Source organism: Molossus molossus, unplaced genomic scaffold (genome assembly GCF_014108415.1).
Source record: "Molossus molossus isolate mMolMol1 unplaced genomic scaffold, mMolMol1.p scaffold_m16_p_3, whole genome shotgun sequence".
Taxonomy (NCBI): Eukaryota; Metazoa; Chordata; class Mammalia; order Chiroptera; family Molossidae; genus Molossus; species Molossus molossus.
Genome location: NW_023425366.1, coordinates 47105021 through 47132980, shown reverse-complemented (window position 1 = coordinate 47132980; position 27960 = coordinate 47105021). Strand labels below are relative to the sequence as shown.

The following is a 27960-nucleotide window of genomic DNA, read 5'->3' as shown; positions in this document are numbered from 1 at the left end:
GGTAGGTACTATTATTAGCCCCATTTTACAGATGCGGAAATAGGCAGAGAGATTAAGCAGCTTACCCAAGATCATTAGGCTTGAAAATGTTGATCTTGGATTCAAACCCCTTTCAAGGGAATAAAATGATACCCTTTGACTAGGAAGAGAAATTTGTCCTAGAAAATCTTAGGAATCAGCCTGAGTAAAAAAGGAAAATCTAATCCTCTACAGCACCAGAATCTAGACATTCTCAGCACCAGAACTGATACTCCACTTGCTCTCACACCCTAGGATATGATCTCTAAATCACTTTTAAGTGAAACAAGATAAATATAAACTGTTCATGTCTTCCACTCTTATTAAATTTGGATTTTTTCCGAAATGTTTGATGTGAAATCATACTGGTTTAACATTACAGACAAGCTAAACCAACTAGAAGCTGATTTAGAAAGCACTTGCTTCTCAAATATCACAGAGACTAACATTAAAAATAACAAAAACAAATAAATATTGTTTGTTATAAAAAAGTGGTTTCAGATAAGGTTTAAGAATAACCTTCTACATCCCAATTCATTACTTTATCATATTCTTGAATTCTTTGCTTTATGTGAGAAAGTTTATTCTTTAGATAATCACAGCGTTCTTTTTTTTCCAGAAATGTAGGATCCTGGAAAAGAGAAACAGTTGTTAATCAGCCGATGGATGCTTCCTCAGCAAATAACACAGAAACATACATTATCACCCCAAAAATGACCCTTCATAGCAGATTTTCCTTCAGCAGTTCAAAATCTGCTTAGTAAGAAAACCAATTAAGCTCTCCACAGGTTTTCAGTAGACTTTATTTTTTAGAATAGTTTTAGGTTCCCAGCAAAGTTAAGAAGTACAAAGAGCTGAGGCATACTTAACTTTAGTAGTTTAAAATACATTAAAAGTAAATAATAAGTATAGAAACATTTAATGAAAGCTCTCTCTGGCCTGGCCAGTGTCGTTCAGTGGATTGAGCACTGGCCCATGGACTTGAGAGGTCTCGGTTTGATTCCCGGTCAGGGCATTACAAAAAAAAAAAAGCTCTCTCCAGCCTCTACTGATTTGTGCAATTAAGGATGGAGCTAGAAACATGTAAAATAACTTAATCTTTCTGAAGGAAATGTGGGTGACGAGTTCTGTAGCAGTGCTCAGTTCCCTGGGTGGCTAAATCAGGACACAGCAGAATGTCATCAGAACAGACATAAGAAAAGGTGTCCCGTAGGAACCTCTGGTTCCCTAACAAGTAGCATCTTAAGAAACACACACTAAAAAAGCCCTGCTGGTATGGCTCAGTTGCTTGAGTATCATCCTATGCACCACGAGGTTACCGGTTCAATTCCCAGTTAGGGCAAATGTCCGGGTATTGGATTCAATTCCCAGTTGGGATATAGGAAGCAACCGATCGATGTTTCTCTTTCCCTCCCTTCCTCTCTCTCTAAAAAATCAATTAAAAAAAAGAAAAAGAAATACAAAAGAAGAATTACTTTAGCTAAAAGAATCTAAGGTCTATCAGTTTTCTCCATTGTACTTGGATAAGAATATACTTTGAAGAAAATAGTTTTACTAACCTTCTTTTTTTTCTTAAATTCTTCATGGATTCTTGAAATTCTCTCATGTTCCTAAAAACAATATATTGTACACTTGAATTAAAACACTGGTATTTACTAACATCCTATCTCAAGAATGTCTCTAGTACTCTAGGAATTAGAACCAAAAACATTTTTTTTACCTAAGGCTGTAATGACCATATTCATATATAAAAATGCAAGTCACTGGACAACGTTTGAGAACTTACTATGTGCCAGACACTGGGATTAAGGGGTGGTCAGAGAGGCCCTGCCTGCATGAAACCTGAACCGGGTCCCAGTGCCACTGTTTGCCAGCTGTGGACCCTGGGCAAGCTCTTTACCCTCCAAAGACTCAGTTTCCTTATTGGTAAAGTGGAAATAATAACCATAACTACCTCAAAGGGTTGTGAGAAGGTTCACTTATTTGAAATGACCCTTGTAAAATGGTTGGTGCCTAATGATCACATTACCTATTATGAAGCACTGTTTTTATCCCTGTTGGAAAATTCTTTTTCATGTTATTAGGTATCGGGATTAAGAGATTGAGACTATTTGACTTTTTTTTTTTTATCCTCACCTGAGGATATTTTTGCATTTATCTTCAGATAGAGCAGGAGGGAGGGAGGAAAGAAGACAGAGAAACATCGATGTAAGAGACACATGGAGTGGCTGCCGCCCTCACGACCCCAATTGGGGCTGGGGACAAACCGCAACTGAGGTATGTGCCCTTAGCGGGAATCGAACCTGGGACTCCCCAGTCCACAGGCCGACGCTCTAACCGCTGAGCCAAACTGGCCAGGGCGAGACTATTCGACTTTTAAAGTAGCTAATATAATGTTCCTTCTAACTTTAAGTTTTATAATAAACATAAAATTGGTTAAGGTGTTGAATAGTCTATCCAAAGGGAACAGATGACTAAAGCAATGCCTTCATTTATCTATGAAACCTATGCTATAGAGACTGTCAGATACTGTGAATCTAATAAATGAAAATTAAAATGTAATAATTTATAGTTCTAAAAGTTTCCCAGAGGACATTTTCTGTCACTTACCTGTCTCCTTTTCCCAATACATTTTAATTTATCAGTGTCTCTTACATACTGTGATCATGAGTACCGTTGTGTTCTGCAGGCTGCCCACAGAGACAGGAACCTGGTGACTGAGCTGTCATCTATGTTAACGGGTCCTGGCCTGGGAGGGAACTAGCCGCCTGGGGCCAGGGCAGCTGTGCAGGAGACGCACACAGAGAAGACAGCAGTAAAACCTATCTTAGCGTCTGTGAGAGAAACTGAATTTAGGAGGGTGAAGATCAGAGGGATGATTTGGAGCAATATTCCTATTTAATGGGCTTAGAAAAGTCATGTGATTGTTCAATTTTTCAAGGGCCACAACTAGGTTTGTGAGAGAACCTGTGCCTCCAGGCAGGCCCACTGGGCTTTAAAACAGCTCCCTGGGGACCTGCTGAGAGATGAATGAGCCTTACTGGCAAACTCCTGCCCATGGCAAAGCTCCACCTGTGGCCAAAGAGAGGTGAACATTTGTGATACAATGAATATTTCTACTTTAGATAAGGACTGGAGGAGACACTGAGACTAAATGTGGCCCTGTCATTTGGCTACCTACTTGCCATTCCATGTTAAAAACCAGAGGAAATGACTACTGTTGATGCTCTGTGGAAACGCCAAGGGAGGACTCAGTCTCTCAGCACCAACACTGACCCACATGCCTGAGCCCTTCCCCAGTCACACACGCCCACAGACCAGCACCGGGGTCTAGGCTTAGAGACTCCCGGTAACGGTAGGGTTTCTCAGCATGCTGTCGACCAGCTCACTCTTCCCAACCTATGCTGATCCAGGTTCCTAGGGCCTGATCGGTCCTTCCTGCACTCCTTCAAGGGTCAGTAAATGTGGTCGCCTTTTGTGGACCTTGCTCGTTTTCCAAATGGTACTGACTGACCCTTGACCTGCAGTATTTGCTGGTTTTTTCCTGCTTCCTGGTACCAGGGTCACTTAGCCAACATTATCACGTTGCTCCAGGATTGGGAAAATGTCACTATTCTACACCAGCAATTTTCAACCGGTGTGCCATAAGAATTTTTAACATGCAATACCTGTCAGGGACACTGACCTCTTTTCTCTTAGACTGTTAAATAAAAAAATGACAACAGGCAAAACAACAATAGCCATCTAGTGTGAATGAATCAAAATTATACCTATTTTTTTTTTTGGTCAGATTGGCAAAACATATATTTTTTGGTGCACTGTAGCATTTTAGTAATTACCTTACGTGTGCCATGAGATGTAAAAGATTGAAAATTGCTGCTGTACACATTTGGCTTAGATAGCTGACAGTTATACCTGATTTAAAGGTATACTTAAAAGTCTGTGGTTAAGCCCTGGCCAGTTTGGCTCAGCAGTTGGAGTGTTGGCCTGCGGACCAGAGAGTCCCAGGTCTGGTTCCCACTAGGGGCACGTACCAAACAAAAGGGTCTGTGGTTAAAACAAAGATGCCCAACTTATATGGGTCTAAGGAAAAGAATACACACACACACAAAAATATACACATACACACACACACACATATATATATACAATAATCTTTCTGGAATTATTTTAAAATGCCGTGTAAATTCTTACATAAGTAATAGATTAGATTAATACATCCTCTTAAAAAATATGGTATATCCATATAACAGAATGTTATTATCCCACCACCAAAAGGAATTAAGTAGTGATTCTTGCTATAATACAGATGCACCTTGAAAACATTATACTAGATCTCCACCAGCTGCGCTTGCGAGAGGATCAACATGCCTTTGGCTAGAGATTTACTACATCCATCCTTGGAAGAGGAAAAGAAAAAACATAAAAAGAAACAGCTAGTTCAGAGTCCAAATTCTTATTTTATGGATGTAAAATGTCCAGGTTGCTACAAGATCACTACGGTTTTCAGCCATGCTCAGACCGTGGTTCTTTGTGTAGGTTGTTCAACAGTATTGTGCCAGCCGACAGGAGGAAAGGCTAGACTCACGGAAGGGTGTTCATTTGGAAGAAAGCAACACTAATGATCCACACAACTTCCTGAATTTGTGTTCTATCACAGAAAGTCTTATTAGTTCAGGAATTCTAGTTAAGCTACCAGGATAATGTAATTACATTTAATTTTGTGATGCCAGATTGCTTTCCACTAACAGTATATGAAAATATTTTCCCCCTACTCCATCTCTTCAATCAATAAATGGAACCTATTTTTTTGTAAAAGAAAACACTATACTAAGTGAAAGCAGCCAGACATAAAATGCCACATTATATCACTGCATTTATATAAAAGGCTCAAAATGAGCAAATCCACAGAGACAGAAAGTATATTAGCAGTTGTCAATGCCTGGAGAGAGGCGGGACTGGGGAATGAGTGCTAATGGGTACAAAGTGTCTTTTTGGGGTGATGAAAAGTGCTCTGGAATTAGAGATTGATGATGGTTGTATGGCTTTGTTAATATTATAAAACCCACTGAACTGTACACTCAAATAGGGTGAATTTTATGGTATGTGAATTATTTTTCTTTCTTTCTTTTTTTTTATCCTCACCCGAGGACATTCTTGCATTCATCTTCGGATAGAACAGGAGGGAGAGAGGGATGAAGAGAGAGAGAGAAACACTGATGTGAGAGAGACACATCAACTGGCTGCCACCCACACAACCCCAACCAGGGCCGGGGACAAACTGCAACCCAGGTACATGCCCTTAGCGGGAACCAAACCCGGGTCTCTCCAGACTGTGGGCCAACACTCTAACCACTGAGCAAAACTGGCCAGGGCGTAAATTATATTTCAACAAAAAATGTACATTGGGCAAAAAAGGATGATATTAAAATGTGAAATAAAAAGGAATTACAGGAAAAAAAAAAGAACATTATAGAAAACAGTTGAGTCTCAGGGCTGCCTTCCCGACCCTGGTTTTCCTCTCTGCATGATCCACATTTATCAGTCAGACGTATGTGCCCAGGAGTTCACGATTGCAGCTTCAGATCTACTCTCAATCCTTACCCACTGTGCTCTGTGGGCCTTGAGTGGCACCTACTCAGCTGTTACTTACCCGTGGAGAATGCAGTGCCCCTCTACATACCACCCACTCCTTTGTGAATACAACCTCCTCAAAATATCTTAGTTTGAGTATGCCAGCTGTCTCCACTGGGATCCTGATTGACTCAATATGTATCTTGGTCAAATTTATACTTTACTGAAATAAGAAAATAAAATACTGTTTAATAATTGAAGTCCGAAGACATTAAATTATATCATTTGAATTGTAACCTTGACTAGTCACCTTGAAGACCTCAAGTGACTTTCCTAGACACAGACAGCAGATGCATGTGGTTAATGGCTTCTCTACATTTCAAACAGGTCAGATGTTATCCTTTCCTAAGCAGCTGCTGACACAGACCTGTTGGCTTCCCGAGTGATGTGGCAGTCTGCTCATCACTGCATCCAGCTCATCAAACTTCCTCAAGACGGCCTGAACTTCTGCAGAGAGTTCTTTGTACTCTGAAAACTGGTCTTGGAACACGGCTTTATAGCGTTCTCGTTCATCATCCGTCCGGATCACAGGGTATTTTCTGGGGGGTGGGGGGATTAATCAGAGTTATAACTTTTTCACTAAAACAAGCTGGACAGGAAATCAGCTTGGCTTATCCCTCACTGACCACACTGTGTACCGTCAATTCAACACACTGCCTTGCAGGTAACAATGTTCAGATATAACTGAGTTTAAGCAGAGAGGGTTAACGTGGAGACAAATGGGAAAATGAAAAGCCCAAATGGAAACTCTAAGTTTCTACCCTGAAGAAGGATTTATATTGATACTCACGCCACATAGTCAGGCAACATGATAGGTTTGGGAATGTGGCCTGAAGGGATGTGTCCACTCAGTACTTCAGGTTTCATTTTTGTTGTTCTCAGTTCTTTGAAATGAACTTCTTGGTCTCTCTGTCTGTCACCACTGATGGGCATTTCACACTATAGTCACGGAGAAAAAGAGTATTTTTTTATAAATAGAGGCAGAAGGAAAAAAACAACAACACTGGAATTTATTCTTAGAAGAAAATGGAGGGATGGGCAAAAAGAAGAAAAGTAGAAACAGTAATTAACATATCACTTCAAAATTACATGTTTTATAGTCACAAAGTTGTCCTGACTGTTCCTGTAACAGCTAATGGGACTCACATTGAGATATGGGAGAGCACATAATAGTTAGAACACCTGCCTGGCTGGTGTTGCTCAGTGGTTGAGCATCCACCCATGCACCAAGAGGTCGCCGGTTTGATTCCTGGTCAGGGCACATGCCCAGGTTGTGGGCCAAATCTCCACTGGGGAGAATGCAGGAGGCAGCCAACCGATGTTCTCTCTTATCCGAGGACATTTTTCGATATTTTGTTCAGATAGAGTGGGAGGGAGAGAGAGAGAGAGAAACATCGACTGAAAGGGACACATCGAGCGGTTGCCACCCGCACAACCCAACCAGGGCCGGGGACAAACTGCAACTGAGGTACATGCCCTTAGCAGGAACCGAACCTGGGTCTCTCCGGACCGCAGGCGGACGCTCTAACCACTGAGCAAAACTGGCCAGGGCTCGATGATCTCTCTCTCATCGATGTTTCTATCTCTCTCACCCCCACTTCCTCTCTCTAAAAAAAAAAAAAAACAGTAAAAAGAAAAATAAATAAATAAAAGAAAAAAAATGAAACAAGTCTAAAGTGAAATAAGAAAAAATGACACCAGAACCTGAGATGAATCAGTTACAAGAAGCCACTGAGTCAATCAGAGAGGGATACGAGGTGCATTGTCTTCATTGTCTGAAAGGAAAGCCAAGAATCCAGAGGGGAGGTGGTGGGTGTGTTTAACTTGCCCATGTGTCCCTAACCTGATTCCCTGAAGAGGCCATGAGAATCCTGGAAGTGGTGATTTAAGTCACCTGGGTTTCTACACTGGCGAGCTCCCAGAGGCCTTTTTGGTAAAAAGAAAATGGTAAATTCGAAAACAGAAAAAGAACGCAAGGTGAAATGGCCCAGAGAGGAAGTATGGGGACCAGGCCTTAAGAGCTAAAATAGCAAAAGAAGGGACGTAGGAGTGGAAGGCCCAGGGAACTCACCCTGGACTGGACAGGCTGAGATGGGTACAGCTCTGGGGTTGGGAAACAAGTGTTCAGGGCCCCACTAAGCAGCACCCAGAACACCAACCAAGTTGGTGAGGCTGGTGGATGCAAGAAAAGGGGTTTCCATTTTATAGATAAAGGAGCCAGAGTCAGAGAGGGTTAGTACATTCTCCAAGGCCCCATACCTGTGAAATGCAAAGGTCATGATTAAAACCCAAAACTTTTTGGCTCACTGATACGTTATTCTTTTTTTTTTTTTAATCCTCACCCGAGGATATTTTTTTTACATTTATCTTCAGACAGAGTGTGTATGTGTGTGTGTGTGTGAGAAACATCCATGTGAGACACATTGATTGGTTGCCACCCACACAACCCCAACCAGGGCCAGGGACAAACTGCAATCGAGGTACGTGCCTTTGGCTGGAATCGAACCCGGGACTCTTTGGTCCGCAGGCCGATGCTCTAACCGCTGAGCCAAACTGGCCAGGAATGGCTCACTGATACTTTAACACGAGGAAAGTGGTGTACTTAACTGTACATTGTTTAATCCTAAAGTTTCCTGTGTTCTGGTAGCCTGCTAGAAATGAGCTTGGGCTGGGTGGGGCGGCAATGCCATACTGCCCGGAGGAAGTGAGCTGGAGCCAGGCACAGTGACTCCTCTTCAGGGCAGTCAGCTCCTCTCCACTGCCCCCGCGGACCCTCAGCTCACACTTGTTAAATTAAACTCAAATTAATCTGAGAGAGCTTGGGAGGGCCCCTACTTCACTGAAAAGAAATATAGAATAAGATTTTAAAACCATGCCAGGCAGCTTTTAAAATTCCTGTTTCTTGGACTTCGGTCAAGATGGCGGGTAGGTAAACACGGTATCATGTCCTCCCACAACCACATCAAAGTTACAACTAAACTACAGAACAACCATCATTCAAAACCGCCTGAAATCAAGCTGAATGGAAGTCCTACAACTACGGAATTAAAGCAGCAGCCGCATCCAGACTGGTAGGAGGGGCGGAGGGGACAGGCTGGTCCCACACCCACGTGTGGCGGATAAAAATCAGGAGGACACCTCGGCTGGGAAGGGCCTCCCTGAGGACTGAGGGGTCCCCGCCCCACACCAGGTGCCCCGCTCAGGGTTCCAGTGCCAGGAAGAGAATCCCCATAACCTCTGGCTGGAAAAACCAGCGGGAACTGAGGCTCAGGGAGGCTGAGGCATCTGGAGGCCCAGGCAGCTCCTTAAAGGGCCCGTGCATGGACTTATCGGACTCACTCCCTCTAAGCTTGGAGGGGAGGCAGCTGAAGGGGTGCCAGAGACACACAGGGAAGAACTGAGCTGTTTGGCACTGGAGCGAGGGCTGGAGAGGGGGCTTTCTCCTGGACAGATGTGCTGTCAGAGGCCTTTGTTCCTTTGGTGAGCCCTTCCCTGGGATGGCAGACACCCACCATATCTGGGACTCCAGCAACCTGGCTCATATTGTTAGTCCCGCCCTGGTGATTCCCTGAGGCCCTGCCCCACCCAACTTTCAGGCCCACCCAAGCTGTTGCCAGTTGCTTAACCATAGCATTGGCCTGTCTTGGATCCTGCTTCAGGTTTTCCTAAGATCTTTCAAACAAGCAGCATCTGGTCTCAGCTAGCCCCATACCGCTCCTTAAGTAATACATAGAAACAAACACAGGGAGGCAGCCAAAATGAGGAGACAAAGAAACAGGTCCCAAATGAAAGAACAGAAAAAAACCCCAAGAAAAGAACCAAGAGAAATGGAGATAAGCAACCTAACAGATGCTGAGTTCAAAATACTGCTGCCCTGGCCAGTTTGGCTCAGCGGTTAGAGCGTCGGCCTGCGGTCCGGAGAGACCCGGGTTTGGTTCCCGCTAAGGGCACATACTTCGGTTGCAGTTTGTCCCTGGCCCTGGTTGGTTGTGCGGGTGGCGGCCACTCGATGTGTCCCTTCACGTCGATGTTTCTCCCTCTCTCTCCCTCCCATTCTATCTGTACAAAAAAAAAATGGAAGAATATCCTCGGGTGAGGATTAAAAAAAAAAAAAAAGCAAAATACTGCTTATAAGGATGCTCAATGAACATAGTGAGAACTTCAGCGGACTTAGTGAGGGCCTCAAGAGCCTTAAAAAGGACCAGAAAGGAAGAATGCATAGTCAGAAATGCAGGAGGCACTAACTGAAATAAAGAACAAAATTTTTTTTTTTTTTAATCATCCTCACTCGAGGACATTTTTCCATTCTTTGTTCAGATAGAGTGGGAGGGAGAGAGAGGAACAGAGAGAGAGAGAAACATCGATGTGAAAGGGACACATCGAGTGGCCGCCACCCGCACAACCAACCAGGGCCGGGGACAAACTACAACCAAGGTACATGCCCTTAGCGGGAACCGAACCCGGGTCTCTCCGGACCGCAGGCCGATGCTCTAACCGCTGAGCCAAACCGGCCAGGGCGAAATAAAGAACAATTTATACAGATTCAGTAGAAAGTACGTAAATCCAAGAAGCAAACCATCAATTTGGAATATAAGGAAGCAAAAAACGCCCAATCAGAACAGCAAAAAGAAAAAATCCAAAAAAAATGAGGATAGTGTAAGGAGCCTCTGGGACAACTGCAAGTATGCCGACATTCGCAGCTTGGGGGTGCCAGAAGGAGAAGAGAGAGAACAAGTAATCGAAAACCTGTTTGAAACAATAATGGCAGGAAAATTCCCTAACTTGGTGAAGGAAACAGACATACAAGTCCAGGAAGCACAGAGTGTCCCAAACAAGATGAACCCCAAGAGACCCACGCCAAAACACATGATCATCAAAATGCAAAAGGTTCAAGACAAAGAGAGAATCTTAAAAGCAGCAAGAGAAAGGCAGCTAGTTACCTACAAGGGAATTCCCATAAGACTGTCAGTTAATTTCTCAAAAGAAACTTTGCAGGTCAGAAGAGAGTGGCAAGAAATATTCAGAGTGATGAAAAGGAAGAACCTACGACCAAGATTACTCTATCCTGCGAAGCTGTCATTTAGAATCGATGGCCATATAAAGAGTTTCCCAGACAAGGAAAAGCTAAAGGAGTTCATCACCACCAAATCAGTATTATATGAAATATTAAAGGATCTTCTTGAAGAAAAAGATAAAATATATGAACAAACAAAAATGGCAATGAATACATATCTATCAACAATTGAATCTACAAACAGAATGAAGAACAGAAACATTCTCATAGATAAAGAGAACATTTTGTTGGTTGCCAGATGGGAGGGGGATTGGGGGAATGGGTGAAAAAGGTGAAGGGATTAAGAAGAACAAATTGGTTGTGGACTGACAAACCTCAAAGGGAAGGGGGGTTGAGGGGTGGGAAGAAATAAACCAAAGAACTTATTTGCATAACCAATGGACACAGACAATAGTGTGGGAAAATACAGGAGGGGAGTAGGAGTGGGGTGGAAGGGGTAAATGGGGGAAAAATAAGGAACATCTGTAATACATTAAACAATAAAGATTTAAAAAATTAAAAAAAGGAAAAAGTAAAAAATTTAAAAAATTTACTTCTTAAAAATAAATAAATAAATAAATAAATAAAATCCCTGTTTCTTGATTTTCTATCCCTGAGGCTGCCTCTGAGGTTTGGTCTAACATTAGCTCATTCTAAAAACCACTAGTTCTTAACTCACCAACAGCCCAGATTAGAGGATCAGATGCAGAGGCTGCTAGCCAGCCCCAGGGTGGTGGCGGTGGGGTGATGAAAAGAAGAAGTCTGCAGCTTTGGAGGCAGGTGAAGGGGAACCAGATCATTTCTGGTCAGACAGGCACACCCAGCCACTGGGCCCAAAGCAGCAAGAATGCGAATGGGGAGCAGAATACCCTGAGGAAAACTGCTTTGTTCTCTCCTGGGGAGGATGCCATTTCTTCATCCTCCTGCGTGCTTGTCTGTTTAACCTTGAAAATGAATCATGGGATAAAACATCAGGTGAAACCATTTTGGCTTAAGTAAATGGATGTCTACTTCATGGCATTCCTTTTTCAGCTTCTAAGTATTTAGCTATCCATTTCTCACACGTTGGCTGAAGAAGCGGCTAGAACACCTTTAGACCCTACGGATCTCCGCAGCAGCGGCAGGCAACAAGCTCAGATTTCCTGGTCAAAGAAGTCTGCCCAGGTCCTCACATCTGGCAGGACAGTCTATAGGAGGTTGGGTTTATTTTCTAGATAAAATATTCATTTTCCTTACTTGTCCATCCCTATTTCCACAATTTATCTTTTATTTATTTATTTTTGTTAATCCTCACCCCAGGATATTTTTCCATTGATTTTTTTTTAAGAGAGAGTGGAAGGGACAAAGGGAGGGAGGAAGGGAGGGAGGGAGGAAGGGAAGGGGGGGAGAGAGGGAGAAAGGGAGAGAGGGAGAGAGAGAAAGAGAGACATCAATGTAAAAGAGACACATCGATTGGCTGCCTCCTGAATGACACCGACCAGGGCCGGGTATCAAACCTGCAACCCAGGCACATGCCCTTGACCAGAAACAAAACCTTGACCTTCAGTCTGCAGGCTGACACTCTAACCATTGAACCAAACTGACTAGGGCATCCACAATTTACCTTTTATTTATTTATTTAAACCTTTATTTTATTTATTTAGTTTTATTATTATTATTTTTTGGTACGTGCTCTTAGCGGAAACTGAACCCGGGACTCTCTGTTCCACAGGCCGACGCTCCAACCACTGAGCCAAACCGGCCAGGGCCACAATTTACCTTTTAATATAAAGAAGGAATTTTAAGAAGCCAGAACACTTCCATAAAGACTACTTCATTTGGGCCCTGGCTGGTTTCACTCAGCGGTTAGAGCGTCGGCCTGTGGACCAGAGTCACGTGTTCGATTCCGGTTGGGGGAAGGTACCTTGGTTTCGGTTAGTCCCTGGCCCTAGTCGGGGTCGTGCGGGAGGCAGCCAGTTGATGTGTTTCTCTCAAGTCGATGCCCAACCCCCCAACTCCCTCCCTCCCTCTCACTCAAGATAAATGGGAAAAAAATATCCTTGGGTGAAGATTAAAAAAAAAAAAAAAGACTACTTCATTTGCTTTAATGTCTTATTGACTTTTTTAATGCTGTTAACATTTTCTTCTATCTTTTAGGGTGAGCCTCGCTGATCATCAGTTCAGAAAACCCTATTGGGGAATCAAGCCTGAAACTAGACTTGAGACAAAGAATCAAAACCACTTTAAGCTTTCATAGGAAGGATGTGCAGTGTTCCTGATTACAAAGATAAGCCCCCTAGATAGAACTTTTCTTTCTTTCCTTTATCTTCACTCGAGGACATTTTTCCACTTTTTGTTCAGATAGAGTAGGAGGGGGAGAGAGAGAGAGAGAGAGAGAGAAACATCAATGTGAAAGAGACACATCGAGTGGCTGCCACCCGCACAACCCAACCAGGGCCGGGGACAAACTGCAACCAAGGTACATGCCCTTAGTGGGAACCGAACCCGGGTCTCTCTGGACTGCAGGCCAACGCTGAGCCAAACAGGCCAGGGCAGGACTTTTCTTTGCTTCTAGTAAAAACTAGTTGTCAGCAAATATCAGAAAAGCTTTACTGTGAGGCAAGAGAAAGTAATTAAGCAATAGGATAAGTAATGCTTTGGATATAATTACTAAGCCTTTCAAATTAAAAAGGGGCTGAATGAATATCCTGTTAAATTAGAAATAGGGAGAGCTAGATATGTGTATAGTGTTCATGTACCCAATTCCTGATTCTCGCTCTCTCTGAGTGTATAATGTAATGATGCACAGGCCCCCACACCATTCCTTTTGATGCCCAGATTAGATTTTTGGCTTTTCTAGCTTGGGAAAGAAATCTGCTCAGCACTTTAGGGACTTACTAGAATTTGTTTCTGTCTCTATTTGATCTTATTTTATGTCTCTATGTTATTTGTGTTGTTATTTACTTTTTATAAATTGTGTTTGGCCCTGGCCAGTTTGGCTCAGTGGTTGGAGCGTTGGCCTGAGGACCAGAGAGTCCCAGGTTCGGTTCCCATTAGGGACACGTAACAAAATAAATAAATAAATTGTGCTTGTTAAAATATCAAAGAAGTGACCTGGCAGTGTGGCTCAGTTGGTTGGGTGTTGTTCCCTGCACCAAAAGGTTGCCGGTTCCATTCCCAGTCAGGGCACATGCCTGGGTGCAGGCTTGATCCCGGTAGGGGGCGTGCAGGAGGCAGCTGATCGATGTTTCACTCTCACATTGATGTTTCTCTCTCCCTCTCCTTCCTCTCTCTCTGAAAAAAACAAAAAAAGAAACAAAAAAGGGATACCCTAGTAGATAGTTCCAAACAAGTGACAGGAAACAAGTTCAGAGATGGTAAGTAATTTCCCCAGGGTCACAGAGATAGTAAATAGCTGGTATTGTACCCCATTCAGATTTGTCTGATCCCAAAGTTTATTTTCTCTTCATCACACTGCACTGACTCTTCCAGGGTAGTCTGCCAATTCTTCCCTGCTAAGGACCAGGAAGGAAGCAGGTGAAAATCATACCCAATAACAAGCTGGATATCTAACCTTTTCTATAAGGTTTCTCATTACTAAGTCCAATAGAGATTCCTCAGTTAAGTCATGAGATTCCCTCTCAGAGAGGTATGCCTGTAAAATACATCTAAATATGTTGATTTAGTCCTGGCTGGTTTGGTTCAGCAGTTAAAGTATCGGCCCAGGGACTGAAGGGTCATGGATTCAATTCCCGGTCAAGGGCATGTACTTGGGTTGCAGGTTTGATCCCCGGCCCTGGTCAGGGTACATTCAGGAGGCAACCAATCGATGTGTCTCTCTCACACTGATGTATGTTTCTCTCTCTCCCTCCCTCCGTCCTTTCCACTCTATCTAAAAATCAATGGAAAAAATATTCTGTGAGGAGTAAAAAAAAAAATTAAATGGGTTAATTCCTATCTCCCAGGAAAAGATGTCTTTGAAAGGATGTATGGATTTTAAAAGGAATCCCAGGAATGGAGGTTCCACCTCAGCTATGGTTTACTCCTGACTATTCTAGGATCTCTCAGGATCTGGAACCCTACAACACACCCGGGACATGCTGGGCACCAACTTTCTAGGTTGGCCTGAAAGAGGTAACCTCAATTCCGTGGTAGATCTTTCTAATCCTGTCCCATGTGTGAAACCTGCTTCAGCTACATTCTCACCAATGACTCTGACCACTGTATCATTTGGGCCACCGTCCTCCAATTTGGACAAGCCTTTTACTCTACTCTGCACTTAATCCTATTGGTAAATTCCTCTCCCCCCCAGACACTGACCAGGAAGCCCATAAATTCCACCTTGGCCAAGAATGACCACCAATGCCACATCATCACCACACTGCAACTCAGTGAGACAGCCCTCCAGTCTGGGCTAGCAGTCAGTATCTGCAGAGTGCACACTACCTTTAACCTCACAAGGTAAACTGATTCTTCTCTAGAGCCCCAAGGATGCCAAAACATACTTCCTAACATTAGCACGCTGACTTGCTAACTCTGCTATCCGATTTTGACATCTATTAACAAGAAAGTCTGCTTTTAGAAAGTGAATTTCTTCATATGTAAGTTTTTAGGCCCCCTTTTCCATTATAAGCAGACTTTCTGATCCTGATCCATCTTCTAAAAAAAGTCCCTTTAAACTCGACATCCTCCATGCAGCGGACGTTATTTGAGGACTCCTACTCCTGCGATTCACTCCTGGCCAGGGTGGACTTTATGACTTTCCTAGCCAGGTCCCTCTGAGGGAGCAGGACTTATCAGTGGGTTAAGGCAATACGGGCAATCTTGAATGAGAGTATTGGCAATGATCTGCCAAAGCCATCCTCGTGATGACTCCCAGTTGATCAAACTCTCTTACGTCTCTGGACTATCATGGAAGGCAGCCCACAGGGTTAGTTAGGAAACTTGCACTTGAATCACAAAGGACCAGTGTTATTAATCAGCCTTATATTGCTTATCTCAATGTTTGACATGAGTATTCATTAACTAAATTTTTTGAAAAAAAAAAAAAATTTGAACAGACAAATATATACACATGATATATAGTCCAAAAGGTCCAAAAAGGCACATAATAAAAAGTCTCCCTTTATTCCTGTCTCCCTCCCTTCTCCTCCCCCCAGTTAGCCAGGTGCCCTCCTAAAGGCAACTACTATTATCACTTTCAGGTATATCTGATATAGATATTTTAGACAGTTTTAAGTGAGCAGCCATTTAGCTTATTCTGATTGTTAGTACCACTGAGTTAGAACAGTCTAATTGAAACGTATACCTGGACAGCAATAAATGTTGAATAAATAACACAAAACTAACTAAACACAGGGAAACCAGGAAGTTAAAGTACAAAACAAATGAAAAGCCACACACACACACACACACACACACACACACACACACAGTGCAGTAGTATGTCTCATTCTCTGAACAATGTTCGAGTGCACAGGTTTGGAGCACTAGTCCACACTGCCTTTTGAGAGAGGAACTCTTCAACACCAGTCTCACTTGTTCCATGCCTGCTCAGTCAGGACTGGTCAGACAGCTCTTGATTTCTAAAGATTTATGAATACCCAAAATAATTCCAGGAAAGCTGTTGAGCCTTGTCAGCTGCAATTCAGAGGACTTCACATACATGTCAGAAATAATTTAATGCAATTGACACTTTAAAAAATGTCACTAGGCCCTGGCCGGTTTGGCTCACCGGTTAGAGCGTTGGCCTGTGGCCCAGAGAGACCTGGGTTCGGTTCCCGCTAAGGGCACGTACCTTGGTTGCAGTTTGTCCCCGGCCCTGGTTGGATTGTGTGGGTGGCGACCACTCGATGTGTCCCTTTCATGTCGATGTTTCTCTCTCTCTCTCTCTCTCTCTCTCTCTCTCTCTCTCTCACTCCTGCTCTATCTGAACAAAAAATGAAAAAATGTCCTCGGGTGAGGATAAAATAAAAAAATAAATAAATAAAAAATAAAAAATGTCACTAGTTACAGATCTCTAAAGATGACCAATTAACAGTGTTGAATTTGAGACACTGTCATCCATAAATTGACTTTTTCAGATGTCAGAGGAATACAAATCTCTAGGCAAATTATTTAGTTTAATTTTGCAGTTCTCAATGCTTGTGACCACGCTCTCATACACACACAGACATACACACAATCACACTCTACTCATCTTTTGTCTGTACTTTTCTTTTTCACTAGATTTGTAAGCCCCTGGAAAATGGAGATGATACTCTTTGTAGCATTCATATCACTGGGCCACAGCCCAGCTGGCACATGTTTGTTCAATGAATTAATTAATGATGATACCTATGTATTAATCATGATCCCTTGGGCAGACTATTCACCCACTTCATAAATCCCTTATTTCACCATGAACAAAATATTTTTGGCAAGAACACCACAGAAGTGCTGCTGTGTTTTTCTCAGTGCATCAAATCAGGAGAATATTTTCAAATAGTATTTGTGTGTTACAGAGAATAAAGTTAAAAAGAACTTCATAAAAGGTATTTTCAAAATGTATGCATTTAACAAGGGGTTTGTAGAAATTAGCAATCCAATACAAAAATTGGACAGAATATGACAGTTAATAGAGAAGGAAATGCAAACATGACATGAAAAATGCTCTCACTTCCGATAAGAGATATGCAAATTATAACTACACGAGATACTGTTTTCACCTATCAGACTGATAGATGCCAACAAATGTCCTAATGCACTGTGTTGGTCAGGGGGTGAGGAAGTCTATTGTGCTGCTGGGAGTGGAAATTGGTAAAATTTCTATCGGGTAATCTGACAATCAAGATATATGAAAGAAAGCATGCACAAGTATATTCTTGTATGTATAAGGTTTTTCAATGTAGCATTGTTTTTAATAGTGAGAGATTGGAAATGACCTAAATGTTCATTTATGGTTAAATAAACAATGGTATATCCATACAATGTGACACGATGTAGTTGCATACAGAGAATGGAAAAGTTCGTTATGTACTAGTAAGGAAACATCTTAGAAATGTAATGTTTGCCCCAGCCGGGGAGCTCAGTTGGTCAGGGTGCGACCTGGATACGCCAAGGCTGCAGGTTCAATCTCGGCCAGGGCGCATACAAGAAGCAGCCAATGAACGTACAGCCAAGTGGAAAACAAAGCAATGCCTCTCTTTCTCTCACTGCCCTGCTCTCTTTAAAATCAATCCATAAAACAAAATAAAAAATAAAAAAAAGAAACGTACTGTTAAGTGGAAAAAATAAGGGGCATAATAGTGTATGTGGTACGCTACCATTTGTGTAAAAGGGGGAGGAGAGCAAAAATATACATAACACATTTCTGAAATAACACTGGTTGCCTCCAAAGCAGGAGAACTGGGAAGCCAGGTAAATGAGTGAGAGAAGACTTTGTATTTTAAACCAAGTGACTATACTCCCTTTTCAAAGAAAGAAATAAACCGATGAACTGGATTCTCAATTTTTTGCTTAGAAATATAACACCCAATTTCTTAAAAAAGAACTCTTCAATGAGGTAAAATTATGATTAAAACATATTACATTGCCCTGGCCGGTTTGGCTCAGCGGTTGGAGCGTCGGCCTGCAGTACAGAGAGACCCGGGTTCGGTTCCCGCTAAGGGCACGTGCCTCGGTTGCAGCTTGTCCCCGGCCCTGGTTGGTCGTGTGGGTGGCAGCCACTCGATGTGTCCCTTCACATCGATGTTTCTCTCTCTCTCTCCCTCCCGCTCTATCTGAACAAAAAATGGAAAAATGTCCTCGGGTGAGGATAAAAAAACAAAAACAAAAACAAAAAAACATATTAAATTGCCCTGGCCGGTTTTGCTCAGTGGTTAGAGCGTCTGCCTGAGGTCCAGAAAGACCCAGGTTCGGTTCCCGCTAAGGGCACGTACTTCAGTTGCAGTTTGTCCCTGGCCCTGGTTGGTCATGTGGGTGGCAGCCACTCGATGTGTACCTTTCATGTTGATGTTTCTCTCTCTCTCTCTCTCTCTCTTCCTCTCCCTCCCTCCCACTCTGTCTGAACAAAAAATGGAAGGGTGTCCTTGGGTGAGGATAAAAAAAATATATATAATTTATATATATATATAATATATTAAATTATTACATATATGTAAATAATTATAATAGCATCTCACCTAATCATCTCAGCAAGCATGTGAGGTAGAAATTATTATTATTACAATTTTACAGATGAAGAAACCAAGGCATTAGAAGGTTAAATACTTGCTTACCAGCACATAGTTAGTAAAAGGTGCAATAGAAATTTCTTTTCTGACAAAACAAAATTTAGCATCTGAAAGAACTTTAATGAGACTGCAGAAAGAACTGTCCAGCCTGTGTGGCTCAGTGGTTGAGCACTGACCCATGCACCAAGAGGTAACCAGTTCGGTTCCCCGTCAGGGCACATGCCCAGGTTGTGGGCCAAATCCCCAGTGAGGAGCAATGCAGGAGGCAGCCAATCGATGTTCTCTCTCATCGATGTCTTTCTCTCTCTCTCACCCTCTCCCTTCCTCTCTCTCTAAAATCAATAAAGAAAAAAAAAAGAAAATTTGGGAGAACTACTTTGATTTTTAAAAGATTAAAATTTAGACATACAAAGAGAACCAATAGTTCACTTGCACAAGTTTTCATCTACTAAAATTAAAAGAAGCTATTAATAGCCTTATCTAATTCCGTCCTTTTCGTATTACAAAAAAACTGAAAGTCCTCTTATGAACTCAATGTAATAGATACATTTACACAGAAAGAGGATCTACTCTGTAGATTTATAGACAAGGAGAAAAGTATTTAACAAATCTAGAGATATAATGTGAACTTTATTCTTACCATTTTCCTTTTCGATGGAAATGATGGCTCACTTATCTGGAACAAAAAGAGTTAACATGATTTTTCAAAAGTATCTAAAGTTACTTTGCAAATATTTTCATTCATAGCCCAATCCCAATTTTACAGAGGCTGATTCTCTGCTTTTTAGACGCTCCTCCTACTCTTTTGGTCACGTTTTGATGGGCCAGTGGAGAACCAGTGGAGATGGGATAACTATTCCCTGTCAATCAGGAACAAAGAGCAGAGTTGGAAACATGGAGATGGTAGAGACTCTTAGGTAAGTTGCTTTGAATCACCTAGAGATTGTCTTTCTTCTTGGCTCCATTACTTTGCATGATTAAAGAGTTTGAGACAGTTACATTATAGTATTAACAGAAAAAAGCCACAGGCCATTACATTTAGGGAGTTATAGCAACACATAAAGAGGCAACCTCCAACATCAAAGGTGATTCAAATCCAATCGGCCATTATGAAAAGTCTGATAAAAACAAATTTTTGTTGACAAAGGGAAAAGAATGAAAGCATTATGTTGATAATTACAGATATTACTGTAGAATTTTTAATGACATTAAGAACTCTGTTGTTAATAAATTTAACTAAGATTATGAGGATGTGTGTTTCACTATCTAATTTCAAACTGATTAAAGTGCAAAGTTCTTTACTTTGTATACACAGATTTAAATTTGAGAAATATGCTTAACATGCCAAAATAAACTTTTAGAAAGAACTTAAATCTATTTTGAGTTCTAGTAAGATTAATATAGTTTGTGACAAGAGTATGGATCACACTAAAACATGTGAAGGTTCTCCATATAACATACGGTACTTGTTATAAATTTTTTGTTGTTGTTATGCATAAGATTCTTGCAAAAGAGTAAAAGCAAAATATATAGGTCCTGAGTAAATAAGAACAGGATTTCATTTTTATCTATAGTTTCCCCAATATACAGGGGTGGGCAAAAGTAAATTTACAGTTGTAAGTACGTGAGTTTATTCTTTTATTATTATTTATGAATTATTGTATTATTTATTTGTATTACAACTGTAAACCTACTTTTACCCATCCCTGTACACTTATGTGCAATTATATAGTATCCAGGAGATCTTTGGAAAAGTGAGAAAAGAAAGATACATAATATAGTTAACTTAAAATTAAGATAAGTTAGAATATGGTATTTTTTATTTTTATTTTGGTTAATCCTCACCTGAGGATATTTTTCCATTGATTTTTAGATAGACTGAAAGGGAGAAAGAGAGGGAGAGGGAGAGACAGAGAGAGAAACATTGATGTGAGAGAGACACTTCGATTGGTTGCCTCCCGCACGACCCCAACCAGGGCCAGGAATCGAACTTGCAACCCTTCAGTCCATGGGCCGTTGCTACTGAGTCAAACTGGCCAGGGCTAATATGATGTTTTCAGTGTCACAGGAAATTCTACTACAAACTCTTCCTTACAAAACAACAGAAAAACATTAACTTATTTCAGGGTATAATGAAGCTAGTAGAACATACTCTTAACATTGTTGCTACCATTCAAATACAATTATTTTAAATAGGGCTTTGATATAATCTTATCCTCTAGTTATTATTATTATATTTTTATCCTCACCCGAGGACATTTTTCCATTTTTTGTTCAGATAGAGTGGGAGGGAGGGAGAGAGAGAGAGAGAGAAACATTGACGTGAAAGGGACACTACGAGTGGCCGCCACCCGCACGACCCAACCAGGGCCCGGGACAAACTGCAACCGAGGTACATGCCTTTAGTGGGAACCGAACCCAGGTCTCTCTGGACCACAGGCCGATGCTCTAACCACTTAGCCAAGCTGGCTAGGGTCCTCTAGATATTATTAATTCTCTTCCTCCTCCTTTGTATATTTAACTAATTAAATCCTAAAAATGAAATTAAGTATATGGCTCCCATTCTAACTTTGGAATATTCATCTCCCTAAAATAAGGATGAAACATCAAAATTCCTGGGTAAGTTTTCAGAGTATGTTTATTACAACTGAACCTCTTAATACTTGGGGAAAAAAATCATATGTGGTTTACCATATTCTTACTTGACTTTATTTAACTCAGAAAGTGGGACTCATAACAGCTTTAGTTAGAGCCCTGGCCGGTTTGGCTCAGCGGTTAGAGCGTCGGCCTGCGGTCCGGAGAGACCCGGGTTCGGTTCCCGCTAAGGGCACGTATCTCGGTTGCAGTTTGTCCCCGGCCCCGGTTGGGGTCATGTGGGTGGCGGCCGGTCAATGTGTCTCTCTCACATCGATGTTTCTCTCTCTCTCTCTTCCTCTCTCTCCCTCCCGCTCTATCTGAACAAAAAATGGAAAAATGTCCTCGGGTGAGGATTTAAAAAAAAAAAAAAAGAAAGTGGGACTCATAACAGCTTTAGTTAGAGCACTCCTCTAACTAAAAAATTATGTTTCAGTTTGAGAAAAATTTGAGATTCAAGACTGTTCTCAAACTTATTAATGATGAGATATTTTATTTACTGAATGTGTTACTATTTTTCTTTGCACAGATCCAGTAGCTATGTTTTCCCCTTAAGCATCAGAAAGACAATGACACAGCCAACAAACTCTGTATTTACGTTCCACATCTGGGGTCTACTTGCAATGCTACATGACAGAGACACACCAGAGTGGGTTATCCCAGTCCGTGTGTCAGATACTAAGTTAGGACTTTTGAACTTCAGATAAAATAAAAAAATAAAAAAAAGACGTCTATAAAATCTTTGTTTTGAGAATTATACATATTTAACAAGGGAGTAAATAACAGAAAAAAACATTTAAAACAAATACAAGATAGTGAAATTCCTTACCTCCTGTTGTTCCGTGTACTCCCGGTGCCTCCGAGCTGCCTCATGCCTCCATAACTTTAGGCAAACCAAAGCGCTAATGAGATAAACAATCATGGTGACAAACAGGAAGACCATCGCTGCTATCTGTCCTCCTTCTACCCGGCAGAACATTGCATTTATTGGCGTATTAAATAATGGATAGTAGCAGAGTCCACCTCGGTTGATATCATTCACATAGACTATGGCTGCAGCCATATACAAAATAAACAAGGCCACATTAATTCCAAATTCAGTTAGGGGCCACCAGTTAGAGTCCAAAAGAATGGTCTGATAATACATGGACATGCCAAGAACCAGAATAATAATGGTGGTGATCCAAGCTAATCCAGCAACCACGAGTATGAAAGGAGTTTTGGGGCCACTGTAGTAATAGCCCCCATACATACTGCCCAGGCCACCAATGCCTCCCACGGCAGTGGGCGGGGAATATCCAAACATGTTATACCACTCACTGTCCTTGTGAATATAAGCTGTGACACAAGCGAAGACGCCGGCCCCCAGAAGCAGCTCCACCACACCCAGAATTCTCAGCAGGCCAGGCCACGACTTCATGTAGGAATACCTCAGGTTATACGCCTCCACCTTCTCACTGTATGTCAGAGCTGTTTGTGTGTGTCGGCTTAGAGATCCATAGGGGTCCTGGGGAAGCATCGCTTCAGCCTCTTTCTGGGAATTAAAGGTTCCTTCTGACCCTCCGTAAGGATCTTTGTAGGAGTTGGGGGGAGAACAGTGGTTTGGTTTCACTGGAGAGGCTGGAGGTGAACACTCTACTCCATCGGAGATGTATCTGATGTCTGACACCGGCTTATCCCATTCTGGATTCTTTTTCTTCCCTCGGAAGAAGTTCTTCCAGGACTCAGGGACAAAGCGCCTTACGGGTTTGAGGTCTGGTGCTATGGCTGGTTCCTCTGTGTCACTTGAGTAGAAGTCGGGGCCGAATGGTGGCTGTAATGGGAGAGGGGGTGGTGGCAAAGGATCAGCGCTCACAGCCAGCTCACTGTCATGAAGAGTCTGGAGGGTTCTTATGGTGCCATCTTCATAGGCCAAGTCCCTTGGGACCTCATCACAGTGCCTGTCTCGATTCCTGGATCTTCCATCATTAGACGACATTTGTGATTTCTACACCTGTGCCCAAGATTAAAGTTATCACTTATGCTTAGTTTTTTTTTTTATTAAAAAAAAATCTTGCCCTGGCCGGTTTTGCTCAGTGGTTAGAGCATCGGCCTGCGGTCCTGAGAGACCAGGGTTCGGTTCCTGCTAAGGGCACGTACCTGGGTTGCAGTTTGTCCCCGGTCCCGGTTAGGGTTGTGTGGGGGGCAACCACTCCAGATGTGTCCCTTTCACGTCAATGTTTCTCTCTCTCTCTTCCCCTCTCTCCCTCCCACTCTATTTGAACAAAAATGGAAAAATGTCCTCGGGTGAGGATAAAAAAAAAAAATCTTTTTTATTTATTGATTTTAGAGAGAAAGGAAAGGAGAGGGAGAGAGAGAGAGAAGTACCAATGAGGGAAAACACCAATTGGCTACCTCCTGCATGCCCCCCACTGGGGATTGAACCTACAACCTGGGCATGTGCCCTGACTGGGAATCAAACTAGTGACCTCTTGGTGCATGGGTCGACGCTCAACCACTGAGCCATACCAGCTGGGCTAGTTTTTTTATTTCTATGATGCTGATTTTATTCATTTAGTAGTAAATGATCACATTTTGAAAACCAACATGATCGTGTCTATTATGATATATAAAATGATAACATAAATATGTATATTTTAAACATATGTATCAATTATGTTAGTCAGAGACATAGTCATCATTCCATACAATTTTTTTTTTATCCTCATCCGAAGACATTTTTCCATTTTTTGTTCAGATAGAGTGGGAGGGAGAGAGAGGAACAGAGAGAGAGAGAAACATTGACATGAAAGGGACACATGGATTGGCTGCCACCTGCAAGCCCAACCAGGGCCGGGGACAACCTGCAACCGAGGTACACGCCCTTAGTGGGAACTGAACCTGGGCCTCTCTGGACCGCAGGCCGACGCTCTAACCGCTAAGCCAAACCGGCCAGGGCTCATTCCATACAATTTTAAGGGCAATCAAAAATTTAAATCTTGCCCTAGCCAGTTAGGCTCAGCGGTTGAGCGTCGGCCTGCGGACCAGAGAGTCCCGGGTTCGGTCCCCGCTAGGGGCATGTACCATAAAAAAAAAAAAAATTAAATCTTAGCTCTGAATTAAATTATTTATAAGTCTAACTTATATATGAGCTCTGCAAACAACAAAATCTAAAAAAAACAAAAATAAGACTAAATTTTAACAAGACGTGCCTACCACATTCCAAGTAGAGTCCTTTCCTCAAACAGCTAAATCAAAATATTTAAGAGTTTGAGCATATCAAAATTTGATAGGTCAGCACATACTCTTCATTTTTATCAAGTCTGCTCTGGAATGAATGGCCCCGGAGAAGCAGTCCATTAAACACAGGGAGTGAAGAGCCCCTTTGCTTCCTAAGTCATGGAAGTCAGTTTAGAGGCATTCCTTCTGCCCCTCCGAAATATTAACACTTGATAACTAGATTTGTTTTTTATGTGCCCCTAGCAGGAACCAAACCCGGGACTCTCTGGTCCGCAGGCCGACACTCCAACTGCTAAGCTACACCAGCCAGGGCAATAACTAGATTTTAAAAACTGATTCTCAGAGAAAAAAAATCACCAAAGGTAAAGATTCCCCAAAAGTACAACACAGAGCAGCAGCAATGACCATTTGTATCACTCTTTGAGAGCAGTTCTCTAAAGGCAATTGCTGTTGCCATGGAGAGACTCAGAAGTTACCTTACGATGTATTCAATCCACCTAAAAAATAAAGCATAGAAAAAGCACTTTTACTTTTACTAAACCTGTTGATTAGGTTCTTCATGAAATCAATAACCTGGACACATATACAAAGAGAAGGAAAGCATTTGCTAATGGAACTACTAGATTTACAGCACATGAATTTCTCTCTCAAATTGCTTATATGTGTATTTATTTGAGCACTGCCTGAGCACATGGCATTGTACTTGACACTATGAAGGTGGTATCAAAATTCAAAAGGATAACCCCACTTTAATAATGAACAATTTAGAAATTCCTAAGGCTTGTTTTATTTTACTTTGTAGAATGGAGATTGATCATTCAACAAATACTTACTGAACACTTGCTGTGTACCAGGTGTATCTGTGCTGTGTACCACACTGCAAGTGTAACAGTGAATGAAGCAGACTGAAATCTCTGCTTCCAGTGGGGGTGACAGATGATGGACAAGTGAAGTGAAACAGATAGAATGCTAAGAAACTAAGATAAGGAGTGCATTGTGGGCAGGGTTACAATTTTAAATAGAATGACCAGGGAGGTCTCCATAGAGAACATGACATCTGAAGAAGATAAAGGAGGAAGGCAGGCAGGTATACCAGGGGAAAGCATTCCAGGTAGATGGAGCAGCTAGTGCAAAAGCCTCGAGAGAAAGCCTTGCATGTTGAACTATTAAGGCATGGAGGCCAGTGTGGCAGCTGCAGAGTGAGTGACATGGTGAGTAGCAGAATCGAGCCATCTGAATCATTAAGGCTTTGAAACTCACTGGAAAGAATTTTGGCTTTTCCTTGACAGTGAGATGAGGACCTACTGGAGGATTCCAAATAGAGGAGTGACACATCTGCCTTATTTTATTAGGACCACTCTAGTGGCTGTGTGGAGAGTACACTCCAGGAGACAAGGATGAAAACGGAGACTGGCTAGGAGGCCACTGAAATAATCTAGTGGGCCATGGTGGTAGCAATGGAGACAGCAAGAAGAGGTCAAATTCTAGATACAGGGAATACACTTTTTTTAAATAGAAAATTTCAAACATAAAAAAAGTAGAAAAAATAGTATTATGAACTCTTATGTACCCATCAACCATCTTCAGTGATTATCAATTTGTGACCAATCTTGTTTCATCTATATCCCCCTGCAACATTTCTTCACCCCTCCAGTTTAGCCTTGAGGAGAAGCAGCCTTAGAGAGTTTAAAATTCAGGTGGATGTGTCGAGTAGGCAGACTATATACAGAAGGGCATGTACTGCCACAGACTAGATAGAATCACTCAGGAAGTGGGGTGGAGATAAGAGAAGTCATCTAGCCTGGCAGGTGTGGCTCAGTGGATTGAGCGTTGGCCCGTGGACTGAGAGAAGTCACCTAAATTCCAGAATCTTCTAATGGGGCACTCCAATTTTAAAGAATTAACTGTGACAGTCCCAGAATGTGCCCAATGCAAAATAGAAGCTCTATAAATGATAAAAATTATTTGTTGTCTGTTTCTTATCTTTATCTATCTAAAATCGTTTAAATTCCAGAAATGCAAAGTACTACTATAGTTTTGTAATATTTTCCCAAGAAGAGTAAAAGCAAATGCACAACAAATAACTTTAGCTAGTTTCATATAACATCCCTCTATATCTATACTATGCATTTAAAGGATACCCCATTGCTTAACTCACTGGTGAAAAAGTGTGCTTCCCTGTAATGGATTTATCTTCATCTGTGAAAGGTGGCTTATTTGAATTAGACCACCTTATCAATGTTTAAATAAAAAGCAAATAAATATGAAGAGTTATGGAATAGCAAAAGATGTGATGCCAAAAGGGAATGAAGAGTCAGCTGTATTTTATCACATCTTAAATATCTGGATACAGGGTGTCCTTGAGAGCCCACTTAGATTGAGCACGCTGGGGCAGAGGGTCTTTGTTTGGTTCAAGCCCTGGACCCTGTGTGCATTCTCTTGGGACACACACGTGGGAATGCCATTGCGGTGGAGGAGTAGATCCCCCCCAGCAAAATGTCACAGGAGTCAGCTTAGTCAGCTGTACACAAACAGAACCACCAATATAACGAGCTTTCAAGTTTCGCTGGGCCCAAGAAAGGAGATTTCGGATGTTTCTGGGCTTCCAGGGAGGCTGGGAAAGGCGCTGAGGGTTTTGACTTCACCCACGAGTAAGTGCCACAGGCTACCGCACATCTCCGCTCGGGTGTGTCCCGAGTCCGCCTCGGCGCCGGTCCCCCTGCTCTGCCCACCGCGTGTGTGCCCAGTCTCCGCGTCTCGGAGTGAAAATCCACTCTGTCTCCGGAGACTCCAGCCAAAGTGGCCGGGACTAAGCCGGCTCAGCCGCGCCTGACTCCCGCTAGCCGGGATCCCCGCGCCCGGAAACACGGCGGCGACGCGGCCAGCGCCCCGCCGCGCACCTGAGTGCCCAGAACGAGCAGGCCGCCGGCCCGCTCCCCTCCCCTCCCCCTTACCGTGCCGGCGCCCGGCCCGGCGCAGGGTATGGCGGGCTGGGCGTGGAGCGCCGTGGGCCCAGAAGCTCCGAGGGCCGAGGAGCCCTCTCCAGCTGCGCACCTGCCGGGGAGGCGCCAGCCCCTTCCCGCCCGCATCCAGGTCACCTGGGCCCCACCCCGGCCCCCTCACCTGCGCAGCGGCCGGAAGAGCTCGCACACAGCCCGCGGCACTGAAACCGGGATCGAGCTCGGCTCCGGCTCCCGGGGCGGGGCCGAG

At 42.6% G+C, this 27960-nt stretch overlaps 2 protein-coding genes across 2 annotated transcripts; one reads left to right on the top strand and one right to left on the bottom strand.

Annotated features, from left to right (window-relative positions):
- Positions 1–27921, bottom strand: MARVELD2 (MARVEL domain containing 2). Its single transcript, XM_036279274.1, has 8 exons — positions 27874–27921; positions 25227–25247; positions 22361–23524; positions 19538–19573; positions 6443–6591; positions 6020–6191; positions 1578–1628; positions 1–649 (listed from the first exon to the last, which is right to left on the bottom strand). The coding sequence occupies exons 3-8, from the start codon at positions 23507–23509 to the stop codon at positions 527–529; spliced, it is 1680 nt and encodes a 559-aa protein (XP_036135167.1). The 5' UTR covers positions 23510–23524; positions 25227–25247; positions 27874–27921; the 3' UTR covers positions 1–526.
- On the top strand, positions 4385–4724 carry LOC118641751 (40S ribosomal protein S27-like). The gene has a single exon (XM_036279275.1). The coding sequence runs from the start codon at positions 4386–4388 to the stop codon at positions 4638–4640; it is 255 nt and encodes an 84-aa protein (XP_036135168.1). The 5' UTR covers position 4385; the 3' UTR covers positions 4641–4724.
- Positions 27922–27960: the final 39 nt, after the last annotated feature.

Excerpts from the sequence above, each read along its gene's own strand:
- LOC118641751 (XM_036279275.1), top strand. The coding sequence starts at position 4,386 with ATGCCTTTGGCTAGAGATTTACTACATCCATCCTTGGAAGAGGAAAAG.
- MARVELD2 (XM_036279274.1), bottom strand. The coding sequence starts at position 23,509 with ATGTCGTCTAATGATGGAAGATCCAGGAATCGAGACAGGCACTGTGAT. Across the intron at positions 6,592-19,537 it reads TTCCATCGAAAAGGAAAATG|TGTGAAATGCCCATCAGTGG; the intron begins GTAAGAATAAAG and ends CCGTGACTATAG. Across the intron at positions 1,629-6,019 it reads ATCACTCGGGAAGCCAACAG|GAACATGAGAGAATTTCAAG; the intron begins GTCTGTGTCAGC and ends TATTGTTTTTAG.